Source organism: Ovis aries, chromosome 9 (genome assembly GCF_016772045.2).
Source record: "Ovis aries strain OAR_USU_Benz2616 breed Rambouillet chromosome 9, ARS-UI_Ramb_v3.0, whole genome shotgun sequence".
NCBI classification, from domain to species: Eukaryota; Metazoa; Chordata; class Mammalia; order Artiodactyla; family Bovidae; genus Ovis; species Ovis aries.
Genome location: NC_056062.1, coordinates 655,743 through 676,159, shown reverse-complemented (window position 1 = coordinate 676,159; position 20,417 = coordinate 655,743). Strand labels below are relative to the sequence as shown.

The following is a 20,417-nucleotide window of genomic DNA, read 5'->3' as shown; positions in this document are numbered from 1 at the left end:
AGATCTTCAACATCACTAATCATCAGAAATGCAAATCAAAGCCACAATGAGATATCACCTCACATATGTTAGAAAGGCTATTACCAAAAAGACATAAGAGAACAAGTGTGAATGAAGATGAAGAAAAAAGGGGACCCTCCTACCCTACTGGTTGGAATGTAAATTGTGGAAAACAGTATGGAAGTTTCTCAGAAAATTAAATCTAGAACTACCATCTAATCCAGCAGAAATAAAGTCATGATCTCAAAGAGATATTCACACCTGCATGTTCATTGCAGCACTAGTCACAGTAGCCAAGGTATGGAAGCAACCTCAGTGTCCATCAATGGACAAACAGACCAAGAAGATGTGACATAGATAGATAGATACATTGGCAGAAACATATGAGAATGTTAGTCAGTCTTAAAGTGATTTGCAGTAACGTGAAGTTGGAGGACATTAGGATAAATGAAATAAGTGTGACACAGAAACACAAGTACTGCATGATCTCACCTATATGTGGAATCTAAAAAGTTGAACTCAAGAAACAGAGTAGAGTAACTACCAGTAACTAGAGGATGGGGGGAAAGAGATACACTAGAGCGAGGGCACCAACTGCCAGTCATGCAGGATGAATTAGTCCTAGAGACCTAATGAACAGCCCGCTAACTGAAGGTAACAGTAGTTTTAGTGTGTACTAGAAATTTGCTAAGAGATTAAATTTTAAGTGTTCTCACTATCACCAAAAAAATACATATATATATTACCTATGTGAGGTGACGGATATGTTAGCTTGATTACGGTAATGAGTTCACAATGTATACATACATTAGGACCTCATGTATTTGTACATTGCGTATATGTACAGCTCAAATATACACAATTTCTACTTGCCAATTATACCTCAACAAAGCTTGGAAATGAAAAAGGGGCAAAAAAAGGTGATCTTCTCCCAATTTCATTCCCTTCCAGTTCGGTTAGATTTATAATACTTTCCCTCTCTTTCTCCACAGAACTTTGTTCCTTTCAATTGAAATAAGATAGAAGTTTCATGAAACAAAAGACAAAATCTGGTCAAAATGGTTTTCATGCTTTTGCTCCCAATCAAATGAGCTCAAGTCTTGGAAGGGAACATTCTCATGGCCTGCAGCTCTGGGTTGTGAAGAGAAGTGTTCCAGGGTCACCTCACTAATGCTCCCTTGGTGACCAGAGAGCTTGAGGTTACTGTTTGCCAAGTCTAAAACCAGGCCCTCATAAAGAAGACGAAGGAATGCTCTAGTAGGAGAGAGTTCTGACCCCAGTCTTACTCCTCCAAGGCAGAAACTGTGACCTTGTAGTAAAATCCAATTACAATTTCCTCTTGTTTTATTTGGAAATGAAGGCTTTTTCCCAATGTTGTTTGAAAAAAAAAATCAGTAAACAATATTCCTGAACAAGTGGCCCTGAGTAAATCTATAATGTATCTGCCTCAGGATACAACATAGAAATAATTCAATGAGGACCTGCCTTACTATACTGATAGAATATTACTTTTTTCCAGTAATCTTTGTTCTCAAAAATATTGGCTATATATCTACCGAGGGCCTACTTTACTATACTAATAGAATGTTACTTTATTCCTATAGCCTTTATTCTCAAAAATATTGACTATAGATCTACTGAGGTCCTACCTTACTATACTAATAGAATGTTACTTTATTCTAATATTCTTTGTTCTAAAGAATATTGGCCATACATCTACTGGTAGCAGCTATTCCCATGGAAAAGGAAAACCTTTATGTGGTAGTGCCTCATTGCTCAGGCCATATTTGAGTTTTCTTAGCTATCCCTGACAATAGAACCCCCCACCAGTAGAGCACCAGACTCCCTGGCTCAAGTAGGAGGAAGAGACAGGGATAAAAGTAGACTTGCCACTAAGCACAGGCTCGACAGGTGTCAACAGGCTCTGCGTGAGGATAGAGGAAGATTGAAAGAAGCCTTGCCTCCCCAGCTCTCCCTAACATGGCACTTCATATGCCTTAAGAGTGAATAAACTCAACTACCTAGATATATAGTGTAAAAAGCATTAGTCACTTATGTCTGACTCTGTGACCCCTTTGACTGTAGCCCACCCGCCTTTTCTGTCCATGGAATTCTCCAGGCAAGAAGTGGGTAGCCATTCCCTTCTCCAGGGGATCTTCTCGACCCAGGGATCGAACCCAGGCCTCTTATATTGCAGGCAGGTTCTTTACAGTCTGAGCCACCAAGGAAGCCACTTAGATATATACTGAAAACTAAAACAAAGAAAACCAAAACAAAACCCTCATATCCTGAATGAGTGTGTGCTGACCATGCTTTGGTTATCTGCATGAAATCATCTGTGGAGATTTAGCCATGGGCAGGACTTCCCTGGTGGCTCAGAAGGTAAAGCATCTGCCTACAGTGCGGGGTACCCAGGTTCAATCTCTGGGTCAGGAAGATCTCCTGAAGAAGGAAATGGCAACCCACTCCAGTATTCTTGCCTGGAAAATCTCATGGACAGAGGTGCCTGGAGGTCTACAGTCCATGGGATCGCAAAGAGTCAGACACAACTGAGCGACTTCATTTTCACTTTTCACTTTCAGTGTTAAGTCACTGTAAGTAGTAGCCATAATATTGGAGATTTATCTCCCATCATGAGAAATATTTGCGGGTTACTTAGTGCAAAATAACGGAAGGAGAGAATGCTGTATCTCTACTAGGCATTTTAAAAGTGTAGCATATCATCACATACTCTAACTGAAGAAACAGACATTTCCCTGAAACTTGCAACAAAAATGCCATTTTTCTAAATCTGATAATGGCTTTTGTCTTGGGACGTGGGGCGGGAGGATAGAGAGTAGATTAGGACATTCACTTTCTACGTTCAACACTTTTGTGATGTTTAGAGGTTTTAATAAAGAGCATGTATAACTTTTATATTAAGCAGTTATAACAAAGATCAACTAATAACTGTGTATGTGTGTTACTCGCTCAGTCATGCCTGACTCTTTGCAACCCCATGGACTGTAGCCTGCCAGTCTCCTCTGTCCGTGAAGTTCTCCCGGCAAGAATACTGGATTATCATTTCCTCCTCCATAGGATCTTCCCAACCCAGGTCTCCTGCATTGCAGGTAGATTCTTTACCACCTGAGCCACTAGGGAAGCCTCAATTAATAAATACTGTTCTATTAATACATTTTAAGTGCTGAGTCAAAACTTGTTTAAAAACAAAAAAGGGAAATATTATTTTTAAAGGAAAACAAATGTTGATAAACTCTGTGCCTGCCTCAGTCAAGGAATGACAAGGTGACTATGAAAAATTTGCTCCAGAGACACTTTCTTAACAAATTCCAGTGGTTTACATTCTGTGACCCACTATTTAATGAGCCTCTTTAGTTGGCCTTTTCCAGGGTTCACTCACAACTCTTCCTAGAAAATCTCAAAGCCTTCCTGCTGGAACAAGTGTTATTTTCTAGGCAGCTCTCACCAAAGGGCAGCCTAGTAATTAACAAGTTTCATCTCTAGAGGCTTTAGGATCTCATTTCTGGCAAAGGATGTGTGTGCTACACATGATAACGCTGTCAAAACTTGCTGTCTTATAAGGAGATTTTTTACATCATAACAAAAGAACTCCGTATACTCCTAAATATTTACCTCTCTGTCTCAGAACAACTCTTCAGAGCTCAGGGATTAAGTCACTCCTTGCAGCAAAATGAGGATCTGCTTTCTGTAAAACTGTAAACTGTATTTTTGGAGTTCACTCTTTCATTTCAAATATTTCACGTTACTGGGTAACTAAGGGCAATTGAACTATGTAGTCAGCCCTCCTTATCTCCAGGTTTCACATCCACAGGTTCAACCAACCGTAGACCAAAAATACTTGGGAAAAAAACACAGAAATTCCCAAGAAGCAAAATGTGAACAGTGTGCCAGAAACAGTTAACAAAACTTTTGATTATATTAGGTATTATAAGTAATCTAGGGATGACTCAAAGTATGTGCAAGGATGTGCATGGATTATATGCAAGCCCTACTCCATTTTGCATAAGAGACTTGCATCCGCATATCTTGGTGTCCAGGGGGTCCTGAAACCAGTTTCCTGGGGATACCAAGGGACTGCATATACCAGGCAAGAGGAATCTGTAATTCAGGCTGCACTTTTAGAATTAAAACTGACTCCTAAATTTGCAAGAAATTAGAGACTTGAAGAGGAATAGTGTTCCACACTAGGAAACAACGTGGGGTTCCGATGTTCTCTGGGTTTACCTTGATTTGGAGAAAAGGAAATGTTAGCTTCCGACTTTAACAACCAGATGTTTTAGATGAAGTGCCTGACTGTATAATATCCATGGAGCTTCCTGCTCTGGTCTGCTCGGTAATGCCTCTCCCTGACATGCCTTGTTTGATGTTTCAGGAATTCGTGATGATCGTCGTCTTTGGTTTGGAGTTCATCATTCGAATCTGGTCTGCAGGCTGCTGCTGCCGGTACCGCGGATGGCAGGGAAGACTGAGATTCGCTCGAAAGCCCTTCTGTGTCATAGGTGAGTATCAGATTCCTGGACGCCCAGGTTTGGGACACTACATCCTTTTCTTCTTCTGCCTCTGGTATTACTACATTTGGTTTATGTTAAAAGCTAAATATTCATGGATTCTTCACCATGGGCCAGGCTCTCTTGTGATCTGAGCGTGCTAATTCATTTAATCCGCTTCAGAGCTCAGTGAGGTAGGTATTTTCATTGTCCGAGTTTTGCAGATGAAGAGGCTGGGGCACAGAGAGGTGGAGTGAGTTGCAAAAGTCTCACAGCTAGTAAGTGGTGGCACTGGGACTGAGCCAGAGGGCCTGGCTCTGGAACCCTCACGTCAAGTTGAGTCGTGCTAAAATACACGGTTCTCGAGCATCACTCTGAATTAGGGGAAACATTGATTTCCCTAAGTATGGGATCTATTTTTGTTGTACAGTGTAAGCAGTACTGCTTTCAGGCTGTCGGTCAGCTGAAACGTGTAAGTGTACCGGTCCTGGTAAAGCTGACTTATGAGCAGGCCTCAAGAATAATTACATGCATGGCTTATTATACTCACTGTAACCATGAGACCTGATAAAGTGTTTTCCCCTCTGAAATTTTGCTCCCCACCCTACAGTCCCTGAATAAATATCACATCTCTACAACTCCCTGGCTGCTGTCGCTCCAAAGAGATCCCAGTCACCTGGGTGCCAGCCTGAAACTATAAAAAGTTCCAGAGTTAAGATCTGGCACCTCGCAGTGATATATTTTAAAGTGTATCATCAAATTGAAAATTTTAGTCAATTATATCTCAAATTTTAATTATTTTTTCAAGTAAGCTGCCTACATCATGGCCTTTTATCCCTAAATATTTCAGTATGGATTTTCAAAAAGAAGACTATGAGTTTGCATAATCTTCTGTACTTAAATTGGATGTTAGTCCAACCCCTTATCCAATCCGCTGGCTGTATCCTGGTTTTGCCAGTTGACCCGATAATGCCCTTGTAGCATTTTCCCCTGCAGTCTAGGGTCACACATGGTGTTTAGTCATCAGGTCTCTGCGGTCTCCTTTTATCTAGAACAGTTCCTCAGCCTTTCTGTCTTTTACAACACTGACATTTTTGAAGAATTTGACCTATTTTTTTAAAAAATAGAATGTTTTTATTCCTTTGGGGAAGAATAGTAAAACCCTGTGTACCGTAGCTTCTTGTAATTGTGGATGTTGTAGTTGTCGTTATTCAATAGTTACATTTGCTTTCCTTGCTCTTTTCTCCTTCCTACTTCCTTGGCAGCCACTCAAATCCAAATGCTGGAAGTTCCTGGTGGGGTCCTTATTTCCACTGTTTCCAACCTGAGAAACTGGGGGTTTTAGTTACAAGCTAGTTTAGGCTAAGCTCCTCATCAACAAAGGGTTTTCCATTCTGTTTCAGAAATGGTTGAGCATCTTTAGGTACCTTCTTCACCCAGTTCTTAAGGAGGAAGTGGAGAAACCCTTTCCACCGGGACTGTCAGAGGAATCCTTTGTTCCATCTTTCATGCCAGAGCTGTGTGCACGTCCTGGACACATGTCCTGAGCATGGGGAAGCGGGTGGGCTCCCCACACACCTGCATATTTCAAGAGCCTCCATTCATTCAACCAGACTCTGTGGAAATGTGACTGCTTGCAAAGCACCGCAGTTACAGAAGTGACTCTAGTGCAATTCTAAGCTACATCAACCTTAAAACACCTTGCTCGGCCTTCACTAATGCAGTCTGTTTGTCCAAATGCCCCTCTTCTGCCAGATAAAGTACAGAGGAAATTGGGCACCAGCTCCCAGCCCTCGAGGGGCCCACCTGGCCCCCAGGGCACATCCATGCAGGCACTTGGTTTTTCTCTGGAGATCTCCTCTCTTTTTGAATCCCCACTCAAGCTACACCATGAAACACTGTAGCTCAGTGCAAAATTATGGCACAAGACCTTCCAGTACTAAAAGGGACCCAAACAAAACAATTCACAAGGCAAACAGTTTAGCAGGACTCATTCAGCTTCTATAGGATAAAGTTGGTTCACAGCTAACTGCAGGAATGTCCCGTTTCAGGCTTTAAAACCAATTAAAAATTGCCAAAGAATGTTCAAACTACCACATGATTGCACTCATCTCACACACTAGCATGGACAAGGAAATAGCACCCCACTTTAGTACTCTTGCCTGGAAAATCACACGGATGGAGGAACCTTGTAGGCTGTGGTCCATGGGGTCGCTAAGAATTGGACACAAATGAGCTACTTCACTTTCACTTTTCACTTTCATGCATTGGAGAAGGAAATAGCAACCCACTCTAGTGTTCTTGCTTGGAGAATCCCAGGAGCGGGGGAGCCTGGTTGACTGCTGTCTATGGGGTCGCACAGAGTCAGACACGACTGAAGTGACTTAGCAGCAGCAGCAGCACACACTAGCAAAGTAATGCTCAAAATTCTCCAGGCCAGGTTTCAACAGTACGTGAACTGTGAACTTCCAGATGTTCAAGCTGGATTTAGAAAAGGCAGAGGAACCACATCTGTTGGATCATGAAAAACACAAGAAATTTCCAGAAAAAAACATCTACTTCTGTTCTGTTGACTACACCAAAACCTTTGACTGTGTGGGTCACAACAAACTGTGGAAAATTCTTCAAGAGTTGGTAATACCTGTCCATCTTACCCGCCTCCTGAGAAATCTGTACACAGGTCAAGAAGCAATAGTTAGAACTGGACAGGGAACAACAGACTGGTTCCAAATAGGGAAAGACGCACATTAAGGCTGTATATCGTCACCCTGCTCATTTACCTTATATGCAGAGTGTATCATGCGAAACGCCAGCCTGGATGAAACACATGCTAGAATCAAGATTGCCGGGAGAAATATCAATAACCTCAGATATGCCGATGTCACCACCCTTATGGCAGAAAGGGAAGAAGAACTAAAGAGCTTCTTGATAAAAGTGAAAGAGGAGAGTGAAAAAGTTGGCTTAAAACTGAACATTCAGCAAATTAAGATCATGGCATCCAATTAAGATCATGGTATCCAGTGCCATCACTTTGTGGCAAATAGATGGGGAATAATGGAAACAGTGAGAGACTTTATTTTGGGGGGTTCCAAAATCACTGCAGATGGTGACTGCAGCCATGAAACTCAAAGACACTTGCTCCATGGAGGAAAAGCTATGAGCAGCCTAGACAGCATATTAAAAAGCAGAGACATTACTTTGCCAACCAAGGTCCATCTAATCAAAGCTATTTCCAGTAGTCATGTATGGATGTGAGAGTTGGACTATAAAGAAAGCTGAGCACCAAAGAATTGATGCTTTTAAACTGAGGTGTTGGAAAAGACTCTTAATAGTCCCTTGGACTCAAGGAGATCCAACCAGTCAATCCTAAAGGAAATCAGTCCTGAATATTCACTAGAAGGACTGATACTGAAGCTGAAACTCCAATACTTTGGCCACCTGACGCAAAGAGCTGACTCCTTGGAAAAGACCCTGAAGCTGGAAAAGATTGGAGGCAGGAGGAGAAGGGGACGACAGAAGATGAGATGGTTGGATGGCATCACTGACGCCATGGACATGAGTCTGAGCAAGCCCCAGGAGTTGGTGATGACAGGGAAGCCTGGCGTGCTGCAGTCCGTGGGGTCACAAAGAGTCAGACACAACTGAGCAACTGAACTGACTGAAAAATTGGTTTTATTCCAATTCCAGAGGCAATGCCAGTGTATTTCTGGCCTCTAAGCTAAAGAGCGGGTTCTTTCCCATGTGTTTGCTGCCTTTTGATAGCTGTTCTCAGCTGCAGATACAGTGGCACATCTTGGTCCTTTAACCTTCCTCCTCCTCTCTTGAATCTTCTGGGACTTGGTGTAGCATGTGGTTCTGAGGATGGTGTTGTGTCATCTGTAACTCAGCCACCTTTAGGCCTGTCAGCTGTGACTTTACAGATTCTGTTTGACGTGGTGTAGGTGTGCTTGGAGCTTAGTTACTGCTTCAGGCCTTTTCTTCGTTTGTTATTTTACCTCTACCAAATCAGCTTCTTTGGAAGAAAACCTCGCAGATAAACATATAATGAACACCCACTAGAACAAAAGCAATATTTGTAGTCACACTTAAGGTAACTATGCACTTCTGTCTTTTATTTGATATATGTGTAATGATTTGATTCGTGGTCCAGCTGAACCTACGTAATAGTGAAACGTGTTCAGATGTGACTCTTTTGGACCAGGTGGGTAAGATGTAACCTACACAGAGGAACCAAATGTCACCTGCTGGAAGGCAGCAGCATATCCCAAATGGCTCCTGAAGCCCTTTGTAAGCCATGCTTAATAGGGCCATAAAAAATGATTGATGTCAGGGGTAAAATGAGCAATCGCAATGTAAAGTAAGCCCTGGATCTCCCTGCTTGACCTAATTGACTGGGGCAAAGTGGACAAAGAGGTGTCATCTCTCCTCTGCCCACTACAGCCACGCCTGCAGCACATCGCACTGAATCTGTTAGGCCACTGCTGACAGGCCTAAAGGTGGCTGGGTTACAGGTGACACGACTCCATCTTCAGAACCATGTGCTGCACCAAGTCCCAGAAGGATTCAAGACAGGAAGAGGGAGATTAAAGGACTAAGATGTGCTGATAACTGCTGTGCGTTTGGCGATGTAGCTAAGCTCTCTCAAGACTCCACATATCTGTAAGATCTGGTTATTCTGAACATGCCGCACACCCAAACATTTTCAGAAGGCTTGGGCATTCAAGAAAGGGCCCCGAGGAGACTGGCGGCCTGTGTGCCTGCAGGGTGGGGAATGCCTTCTGAGAGCACCCTGTAAAATAGAGCTGAAGCAGAGCAAAGCCCCTTCAGCTGTCGCCTTGGGCAAGACTGAGCTCTGCAGACCAGTTGATCCTATTTGGACACAGGTTGGTTCATGGGGCCCACCGGCTCATTCCCAGAGAATCGTAACTTCCCTCCTGACCTGCCCACTCCCCACACCTGCATGGGAGCCAGAGCATTTCCAAATATTGTTGATTTAAGAAAACATAAAATCATTATATTCTTGTGTTTGAAAAACATCTTTTAGACATCTGTAACCAAAGGGAAGAAAAATCTATTCATTGTTAAAAAATTAGATGCTTTCTTTCTTTACCGAACTGATTTATCTCTCCTTGATTTGGGGAGTTTGAAAACTGGTAAGAGCTTATCTTGAATTGCAAAATTCTTATATCTATGCCTTCAATTTGGCAATGGCAATCCACTCCAGTACTCTTGCCTGGGAAACCCCATGGACGGAGGAGCCTGGTAGGCTGCAGTCCATGGGGTCACGAAGAGTCAGACACAACTGAGCGACTTCCCTTTCACTTTTCACTTTCATGCACTGGAGAAGGAAATGGTAACCCACTCCAGTTTTCTTCCCTGGAGAATCCCAGGGACGGGAGCCTGTTGGGCTGCCGTCTATGGGGTCGCACAGAGTCAGACACGACTGATGTGACTTAGCAGCAGCATGCCTCCAAGTTACATCTCTCACCTAAGACGCTGTTGGAATAACATGTCTGCAGCTGTGGCCAGTAATCACTGTGCTACTTGAAGAGTTGAATGTGTGTGTGGATGACTGATGAGTTGCCCTCATTTGTCTGGACTTTCTGATTTCTTTTCTGATCTCTCTACAATCAAACACAACTCATTCACTCAGTGGCCTCCGCATAGAGAACGTGTAAACTAACCTCAAAGAGTGAGCTCACAGTCACTCCGTTTCCAGCTTTCATTAATGACCTGCCTGAAAATTGCAAACGTACCCAAGACTGCTGCTTAGATTATGATAATGAGCCTGACGTGTTAGAATGTCAACAAGTTACTTGTAATCATGACTTTTTGGATCCCTGGTAACTCCTTCTAGAGACAGATGGAACAAGGCCGTAGTTTTCAGTCATCTCAGGAAAGCAGAAAAGACTAGCCTGTGATTAACCTTGGATCAGTACTTGATGCTAAATATAAGTTGATTTTTTAATTGCTGTTTTAGCAGTTCTCCTTCTGTGTATTATTTCCACAGGAAGACAAAAGAGGCAAAGCAGAGCACAGAGGTGTCCCCCATGAGCTGAGCACATGTGCCTTTTAGCAAATGTATATATTTTTTTAATGAGAAAAAAATAACCAGTGTCTTCCCTAGCTACAACAAAATTGGAGCCTTTATTAAAATCAACCACACAGCCAAGGCCACTCTAATATATCTGCGAGTTCATCTTATTGAAAGCAGCTTCAGCTGCTAATGTGTTGGAAAGCTATATTAGAGACACTTGGATGCCACTGGCCCCTAAACTGATGATTGAGGCACCGTTTTTCTACCTCTCCAGCCTCTCCATCTTTCATTACAAGAGACATTCTTTTCAGCTGCGCTCATTTTCTCCCCCTCTAATCTCTGCCCTTTACTGAAAGCTATTTCTCTTGGGTTGTTTCCTGTCAGCTGTGTACTCTTCTCTGCCTCCTTCTGTGTCTGGATGTCCAAACTCCATGCATATGGTCATCTCCATGGGATTAACTGGACCATCTGAGGACTGTTAGACTTTCTTGACTTGCTTGACTACAGAACTATAAAGCCGTTTCAGTCTCTATAGTGAATATAGCTGATATTTATTGAAATTTGCTGCTCTATGGGTGCTGCTCTTGAACTGTAAATACTGTCTCATTTAATCCTGCAGAAGTCTTATAATATCCTTTTTAAAGATGAGGAAGTCAGATAAGGTTTGAGAAACTTGTCCACAGTTAGAAAGATGGTGAAAGAACTAGGATTTCAGTCTAGAAAAATAAGCCTACCTGATGAGCTCCTTTTACTCACAACACTTTTGACATCAAATCTGTGGGATTTTCCCTCACATCAACCAGTTCTCCAACTTTCTGTATACCCTTGAAAGTGAAAGTTGCTCAGTCATGTCTGACTCTTTGCAACACTGTGGACTATAGTGCGCCAGGCTCCTCTGTCTATGGAATTCTCCAGGCCAGAATACTGGGGTGGGTAGTAGTTCCCTTCTCCAGGGGATGTTCCCAACCCGGGATTGAACCCAGGTCTTCCACATTGCAGGTGGATTCTTTACCATCTGAGCCACCAGGGATGCCCAAGAATACTGGAGTGGGTAGCCTATCCCTTCTCCGGCAGATCTTCCCAACCCAGGAATCGAACCAGGGTCACCTGCATTGCAGGTGGATATTTTACCAGCTGAGCCAACAACTCGATACAGTTTTGACACTAACAATTGGTATTAGTATGAAACCCGCCAATCCAGGGTTTAGTCTCACTGGACTTTCCCTCCTCAACTTCAGACACCAGCCACAGAGAGGTGTCCAAGCTAACACACTCTGCCTGGCCGATGGCAATCTAGGGTTTCCAGTAGCCCCCCATGTTGCTAGAATGACACAGAGTTCAGGAAACTGCTGTACATTATATCACATTATATTTTTTATATTTATTATAAAAGCTACAATCTGAGAACAGCCAAGTGAAAGAGATGCACTGGACAGATATTTGGGGCAGAGGGCTGTCTAACATGGAGATTTTGGGCCCCTTCAAGAGCCCCACCTCCCAGAACCTGTGTGTCCGCCAGATGCTCACCAAACCCCACGCTTTAGAGATAGCTGTGGCGCTGTCTCTACAAAAGCACGTCTGTCGGTCACTGGCTATTGGTGACTGAACTCTTTCTCTCCCAGGAGGTCCCGGGTCTTCCTGGTATGCAGGAAGCTGAATAGGGACCCCTAGCCAACAGCCATCTGATGATTGTATGACAGGCATTTATCATGCCAGAGATCCCAAAGTCTAGGAGCTCTGTACAAGGAACCCAGGAGAATGACCAGGTATCTACTCCCCAGAGTACCACACGACCCAACTGTGAGAATATTGCTCTTATTGTTTATTAGTGTTTTTAAATTGAATTTAGTCAGCCTTGTCCATTGTCATCAACTTACATTTGTAATATCCATTAGTTGCATACAAATGTTATCATTTGTCACCTAAACTCTTTGAATAATAAGTCAGACTTCACAAAATGGCATCAATATCAGCCTTAAATATTAGCCTTATTACTTCAATTAGATCAGGTTACTTGTTGCTGCTCTCCAACCGAAAGAAGAAATTAAGCTCTGAAGTAGACGAATTGGCCTTTTCTATGACTGCATGGCCTCCGGAGCAAGGCTTTCCTGAGGTCCCTGGGTGTGTCCTAACTTGAGACGTCTCCAGGTAAATGACATCATTCTCAGAAATGCATTCACATATAGTTCATACTATAGACTGCTGGAGACCTGTTTAGGTCACTTGACCTGGTGTGCAAATTTGAGTGTCATATGGCTTGATTAGCTCATAAGTCTGGACCATAGGGAGAATATGCCTGGAGAAAAAGAATAACTAAAGATTATTTCCCATTCCTTCAATAAACCTGAGTGGAGCACTGTGATACATGGTGCTAATATCCTGTACCTTCAAATGTTACATAAGAAAATTCACTCACAGACAGAGCATTTATTTCTAATGTGCCAAACAAGATCTTAGGTGCCAATGACACAATGATTAATAAAACACGATCCCTGCCTGTAAGCGGAGGAGCGCCTATGCCCTTGGAGCAAGGAGGAGACTAGTTATGTTGATTTAGAACAAAGCTGATGGAGGCAGGAGTCATGGACAGAAGGGTGTAGAACACCATGACCGACTGAACAAAGGAGAGAAAGGTCCCTTGGCTTTTGAGCTCAGTCACCCACCAAACATCTATACTATGTCCAAGTGTGGTTCTCAGTGCCAGGGATGCTATGTTGCTCTAAATGGGCAGTGTCCTCTTTCCTGTCAAGCTGATATTCCAGGGGACAGAGAAAAATAATATGCAGAAATATTTTTGAAAAATGAGATAGTGTCAACTACAGAGAGTGCAATGAAGAAACTAAACAGAGAGATTAGGAGTTCCTTTAGATTGAGTGGCCCAAGGGAGTCTTTCTAAGGAGTGGACACTCAAGTCAACCTGAGTATTACAGGAGCCATTGATGAAACGATGTGGGCAGAGGTCTTTCCAGGCCGGAGAGCAAGCAATGCAAAGGTTCTTGAGACCAAGGGAGCTTGGCCTGTACCAGGCAGAGACACATGGTCACTGTGGCCAGAGCGCAGTGAGCTCAGTGTGGAAGGTGATGGACAGACAGCCACTCCCAGGGGCTGCGGGGGCCACATGAGGCCATCTAGTTGCCTGAGATGAAGCAGGGTCTAAGATGGGCCACTAGGCAGAGGTCCAATAGATGACTGTTGGGCCTAATGATAAATATTTAGGTTAAAAACACAACATTTTGATCAGGCAACAAGAAGTATAGCTATATAAGGCCCTGGGTCTCTTGGTCATCTGTCTATGCCTGTTTGAACTTCATATCGGAATATATAAATCATTATCCATCCAGAAAAATATAAACCTGTCCCTCTGACTTTTTGACCCATCTGTGTATCTACCCTTACATCTATGTACCTGCCCATCTATATAGAGACATAAAATGTCCAAACTGAAAAGAAAATGTGTTTTTCCTGTGAGCAGCAGGAATTGGGAGAATGTGATGAGAGCTCTCACATTCCCCTTGGAAACTCTCACCAGGAAGCAGTTCCCAGGGGGCCTCTGAGCGAAGGACTTTGCATCATCCACCCGGTGATGGCTGTGAGGCAGACTTATTTCATTAAAGATGATTTATTTCCTTTGAGAAATGGTCCCTTGCTGCGTTGAGCTGTTATCTGAAGACTTACGATCAATAGGAGGCATTACTGTCTCTATAAGGTCAGTTTTCTGAGTGCTGCTTGGAATTTGCCAGCAGGAGCCCCTTTCACCCCAGTGGAAGTTGTGCAATTCAGCCCCTGTGTGCGGCTGTGGAGATGTTCCTGGCACATCTTTGCAGGGCTTGTGTTTTATTTTTAATAAATACCACAGAGCGAGCAGCCCCGTGCACAGCTGAGTACAGCATTTGAGAGCATGGATAATGTGCTGTGTAGTGGGCGGCTTTTAAAATTAGATTTTAAAGCTTCATCCCTATTAAGAGGCTCAACTGCAGTATAAATGCATCTTTAATTCTTCAAAGAGTATGTTCCTATAACGGAATTCGGAGCTCAGTTAGAAGATAGAGCTCATCAAGCAACACTGTGTCCCTCTGAGACATTGCCTCTCTCTCACAAGAAACAGTAAAATTGAGGCTCCATGAAGGGAGTGCTCCCTGCTTAATCCCCAAGTCAGCCACAGGGCTGGGGCAGAAAGCTGACTTCCCCTGGCTCCCAGCTCTAACACACCATCTCTGGAGAGTCAAATTTAATTACAGTATAATCCACTTAATCTACACACGGAAGAATAACGAGGGAGCAGGAAAAATGAGTTTATTAGCAGGTTGGTAGGAGCCCACGTGTTGTAGATCAGCAAACTTCCTGTTGAGATGCAGCTTTCCAGTGAGTTCCAGGCAATTTTCCTGCCGTGAGAGATGATCCTGATGCCACGACCACAGCTGGCAAAGGACTGCTTGATTCTTCTCACTTTGACACATAAGTAAAGCTTCAACTTGAAAATGCTGCAGAACCACAGTTTTGTCAGAAATAAAACTTATGGATCTTTTTAAAAAAAATAACGATAATCATAAGAGGAAAAAAAGAGTGCATAGTTTCCCCTCAACAGTCCTTTGGGTCAAAAGAAACAACCACTTTGAATTAAATGCTCAACTCACCACCTTCCTTGAAACAAGAGATGAGTGAGCCTTTGCTTCATTGTTGACTTTTGATTACTTTCACACCAATCCATGGTGGCTATGAACTTGCTGGACTATCTATTGTCTATTTCCTACACACACATTACAAAACAGACAATAGTTTAAGAGGTGTGTTTAGATAAGAAATCTGCCTTTAAAGCTGAATATAACAGGAGGTTAGAACTTGGGCTACTTGATGTTACATGAACACAAAATTTTATGGTTTAAAGTATAAATCATATTTATGAACTATCTCATATAACCCTCATTGTTGTCCAGTTGCTCAGTCATGTTCAACTCTTTGTGACTCCATGGACTGAAACACACCAGGCTTCTCTGTCCTTCACTATCTCCTTGTATTTGCTCAAATTCATGTCCATTTAGTCAGTGATGCCATCCAACCATTCCATCCTCTGTCGTCCCCTTCTCCTTTTGCCTTCAATCTTTCTCAGCATCATGGTCTATTCTAATGAGTTGGCTCTTTGCATCCGGTAGCAAAGTACTGGAGCTTCAGCTTCAGCATACTCCTTCCAGTGAATATTCAGGGTTGATTTCCTTTACGATTGACTTTCTCATTAAAATTGAAAAAGATGATGATCTCCATTTTACATATTGAAAACATGAGCCTTAGATTAATGGTCTTATCAAGGGTCACACTGCATATAAGCAAAACAGTCAGAACAACAACAAAAAAGAGCAAGAGAGTGAGATATGCTCAGGACATCCTTCTATGGTACCGTGTTATCCCCCTGTGTCACTCACGTGCAATGCAACAGGAAGAAATAAATAAACCATGTGATGAGGTCTGGGTCCTGTGCCCATTGGAAACAAGCCAAGAAGAAAATAGATGTTAGTATCAAAAAATGCAGTTCCTTTCCCCAGCAGTCTCTTCCTAAGATCTGCCCCCCCTTTTTTTTTTTGCAACTTTTCATTTTGAAATAATTGTAGACTTACTTAAAAGCTTCAAAAAGAGTAGAGAGAGTTGCTCTGCACCCAACTATCCTCCAGCCAGCTTCCCCATTGATGGCATCTCGCGTGAGTTTAGTGCAGTTACCAAAAACAGGAAGTGGATTGGATGTGTTACTGACTAAACTGCAAACCTTGTTCAGATTTCACCAGTCTCTGCCTGCAGTCAGTGAAATTTTACCACATGTACAGGTTAACTGAACCATCGCCACCATCAAGATACAGATCCTTCCCACCCCCTAAACAAACTCGAGGTGCTATCCCTTTAAAGTCACTCCTCCCAAAAAAATCCCAGCTCCTGAGAATCACTGATATGTTCATCACTGTAATTTTGTCATTTTTAGATTGTTGTGTAAATGCAACCATACACTCATAAATTCAATCTTTTATTTATTTTTTTTAATTTTTAATTTTTTTTATTTTTCATTTTTTTAACTTTTATTTTTGCTTTACTTTACTTTATAATACTGTATTGGTTTTGCCATACATTGACATGAATCCACCACGGGTGTACATATGATCCCAAACATGAACCCCCCTCCCACCTCCCTCCCCACAACATCCCTCTGGGTCATCCCCGTGCACCAGCCCCAAGCATGCTGTATCCTGCATCGGACATAGACTGGTGATTCGATTCTTACATGATAGTATACATGTTTCAATGCCATTCTCCCAAATCATCCCACCCTCTCCCTCTCCCTCTGAGTCCAAAAGTCCACTACACACACACACACACACACATACAAATTCAATCTTTTAAAATTGCTTTTTTTTTTTCAGTCAGCATAATACTCTTGAGATCCATGTAAGTCATTGGAAATAACAGTAGTTCAGTCCTTTTTATCGCTGACTAGTATTCCATGCTATGGATTACACAGTTTATCCATTTACCTGTTAAAGGTCATCTGGCCAGATGACCAGATGGTCAGGTCATTTTTATTTATAAATCAAGCTGCCATGAACATTTATGTAGAGGCTTTGTATGAACATAAGTTTTTATTTCTTTAGGATAGATACCCAGGAGTGGGGTTACTGGCTCCAATGGTGTTTGACTTTATCAGAAGCTACCAAACTGTTTCCAGTGTCTAGCTATCTCTTTTAAAATACAGAAATACCTAGAATACTTCACGACAGTAAATTACATCCATATTGACTTAAATGACATTCACTACTTTCATGGAAAATATGTTTCTACTTCTATTTTTCTATGAAAATTATTTTCTAATAAGCAGAAGTTTCTGAAATTCATATTTGATTACTTGGGTCAAGAAATAAGTGAAAATATAGTCCATTACGGAGCAGTTCTTCATGCTCTAATAAATGAATGCAAATTTGATGTTTATGTAGATGAAGTGTTGAGAAACTAATTAATGTAAAAAACCAATTCTGTACAAATTCCTGAAGGACCATTACCTAAATCTAACTTTACTTAGTAGGAAATCCTTATTCAAGCAAATTTGACTAAAACAAATAGTAATTATACTTTCCTGCTAGAGCAGTGGTCCCCAATCTTTTTGGCTCCAGGGACTAGTTTCATGAAAGACAATATTTTCACTGATGGTTTCAAGATGATTCTCAAAGGAGTGCTCAACCTAGGTCTCTCACATACGCAGTTCACGGTAGGGTTTTCACTCCTATGAGGATCTAAATTCAGCCACTGATCTGACAAGAGGCAGAATTCAGGCAGTAATGCAAGCAATGGGGAGTGTCTGTAAACACAGATGAAATTTCACTTGCTCACCCATCACTTACCTCCTGCTGTGTGACCATGTTCATAACAGGCCACTGAACAGTACTGGTCCATTAGGGGTTGGGGACCCCTGTGCTACAGGATACTTATAATCACATCAAGCCTCAAATCTGAATCCCTCAGTATAAAATGCTTAAAGCTGTCACCAAGCTTTGGACCCAATAATCATAGTCCTGATGTAATGTAAACAAACATTTGTTCTCCCTGATCCCACACCTTTCAAAAATCCCCTATTCTTTTTTTAACCATTTTTATTGAAGTGTAATTTACAATGATTTATTAGTTTCAGGTATATAGCCAAGTGATTCAGATATATATATATATATGTAAATGTTGTGCTATGCTTAGTCACTCAGTCATGTCTGACTCTTTGTGAATCCATCCATGGACTATACCTGCCAGGCTCCTCTGTCCATGGGATTCTCCAGGCAAGAATACTGGAGTGGGTTACCATGCCCTCCTCCAGGGGATCTTCCTAACCCAGGGATCGAACCCAGTTCTCCTGAATTGCAGGTGGATTCTTTACCATCTGAGCCACCAGGGAAGCCCATATATAAGAACATATTTATTCTTTTTTTAGACTCTTTTCTGGTATAGATTATTATAAGATACTGAATATAGTTCCTTATTCTATACAGCAGGTCCTTGTAGCTTATCTATTTTATATACAGTAGTGTGTGCCTGTGAGTCCCACATTCTTAATTTACCCCTCCCCGCTTTCCCCTGTGGTAGCCATGCATTTGTTTTCTGGGACTGAGTCCATTTCTGTTTTGTAAATAAGTACCTTTATATCATTTGTTCAGATTCGCACAAAAGTGTCACCGTCTGGCGCTCGCCTTTGTCTGACTCACCTTGCTCAGTAGCATCGTCTGGAGATCCACACGCGCTGCTGCAGTGGCGTTGCTTCACTCTCTTCTGTGGCTGAGTACCATGCCATCGTGCATACACACCACATCTTCTTTATCCATCCCTCATGCCATCGTGCATACACACCACATCTTCTTTATCCATCCCTCTGCTGATGGACGTTTAGGCTGCTTCCACATCTGGGCTATTGTAAATAGTGCTGCTATGAACATTGAGGTATGCGTATCTTTTAGAAGTAGAGTTTTCTCTGGATATTTGCCCAGGAATGAGACTGTAGGATAATAGTGTAGCTTTAAAAAAAAAAAAAAAAACATACACGCAACTCTTAAAACTATTCTTAAAACCTTCAAAACCCCTCTCAAAATCTCCCAGTGAATCTTCCATCATAATCAACAGCAAAGTCATTTTCTCAAAAGTTAGTAACAACCCCACACATTCATCAGTTTCAGCTCCAACACCACTCTGGGTTTAAGCGATGTTAGAACAACTAATTACTCATTTGGAAGAAGATCAGGTTGGATCCATATTTTTCTTATCATATTCCAAGATAAATTCTAAATAAATCAAAGATTTAAATAAATATTGGATGGCATAAATGGATAAATTGTCATATAATCTTGAAACCAGGAAGGTCTTTTTCAGTTTAGTTCAGTTCAGTCACTCAGTTGTGTCCAACTCTTTGCGACCCCATGAATCACAGCGCGCCAGGCCTCCCTGTCCATCACCAACTCCCGGAGTTCACTCAGACTCACATCCATCAAGTCGGTGATGCCATCCAGCCATCTCATCCTCCCTCGTCCCCTTCTCCTCCTGCCCCCAATCCCTCCCCAGCATCAGAGTCCTTTCCAATGAGTCAACTCTTAGCATGAGGTGGCCAAAGTACTGGAGTTTCAGCTTTGGCATCATTCCCTCCAAAGAAATCCCAGGGCTGATCTCCTTCAGAATGGACTGGTTGGATCTCCTTGCAGTCCAAGGGACTCTCAAGAGTCTTGTCCAACACCACAGTTCAAAAACATCAATTCTTTGGTGCTCAGCCTTCTTCACAGTCCAACTCTCACATCCATACATGACCACAGGAAAACCATAGCCTTGACTAGACGGACCTTAGTCGGCAAAGTAATGTCTCTGCTTTTGAATATGCTATCTAGGTTGGTCATATTTCATGGCTGCAGTCACCTGCAGTGATTTGGGAGCCCCCCAAAAATAAAGTCTGACACTGTTTCCACTGTTTCCCCATCTATTTCCCATGAAGTGATGGGACCAGATGCCATGATCTTCCTTTTCTGAATGTTGAGCTTTAAGCCAACTTTTTCACTCTCCACTTTCAGTTTCATCAAGAGGCTTTTTAGTTTTTTAACTGTGACTAAAAATATAGAGACCATAGAAGAAAACACTGATAAACTTATGCTACATAAAAATTTTTAGAGATATAATTAGATTGCATAAGATCAAAAATACTGTATGATAAAGTAAAACAAGCAATGTTAAAAGACAAATGTAGGAAAATATGTACAACACCTATCAGAGACAAAAAGCTAATCATCTTAAACTATAAGCAGCTCTAGAAATCCAGAAGAAAAATCCAGCAACCCAGAGGAAAATAAAAGATAGCAAATGGATATGAACAGACAGTT

The 20,417-nt window shown here is 42.1% G+C and overlaps 1 protein-coding gene across 2 annotated transcripts in view; it reads left to right on the top strand.

Moving 5' to 3' along the window:
* The window catches only part of KCNQ5 (potassium voltage-gated channel subfamily Q member 5), a 630,518-nt gene that overhangs the window by 454,701 nt on the left and 155,400 nt on the right, over positions 1–20,417 (top strand). For both annotated transcript variants that reach the window (XM_027972759.3, XM_027972758.3), the window contains exon 3: positions 4,394–4,520. In XM_027972759.3, the coding sequence (XP_027828560.1) occupies positions 4,394–4,520 (127 nt within the window). The remainder of the gene's footprint in view (positions 1–4,393; positions 4,521–20,417) is intronic.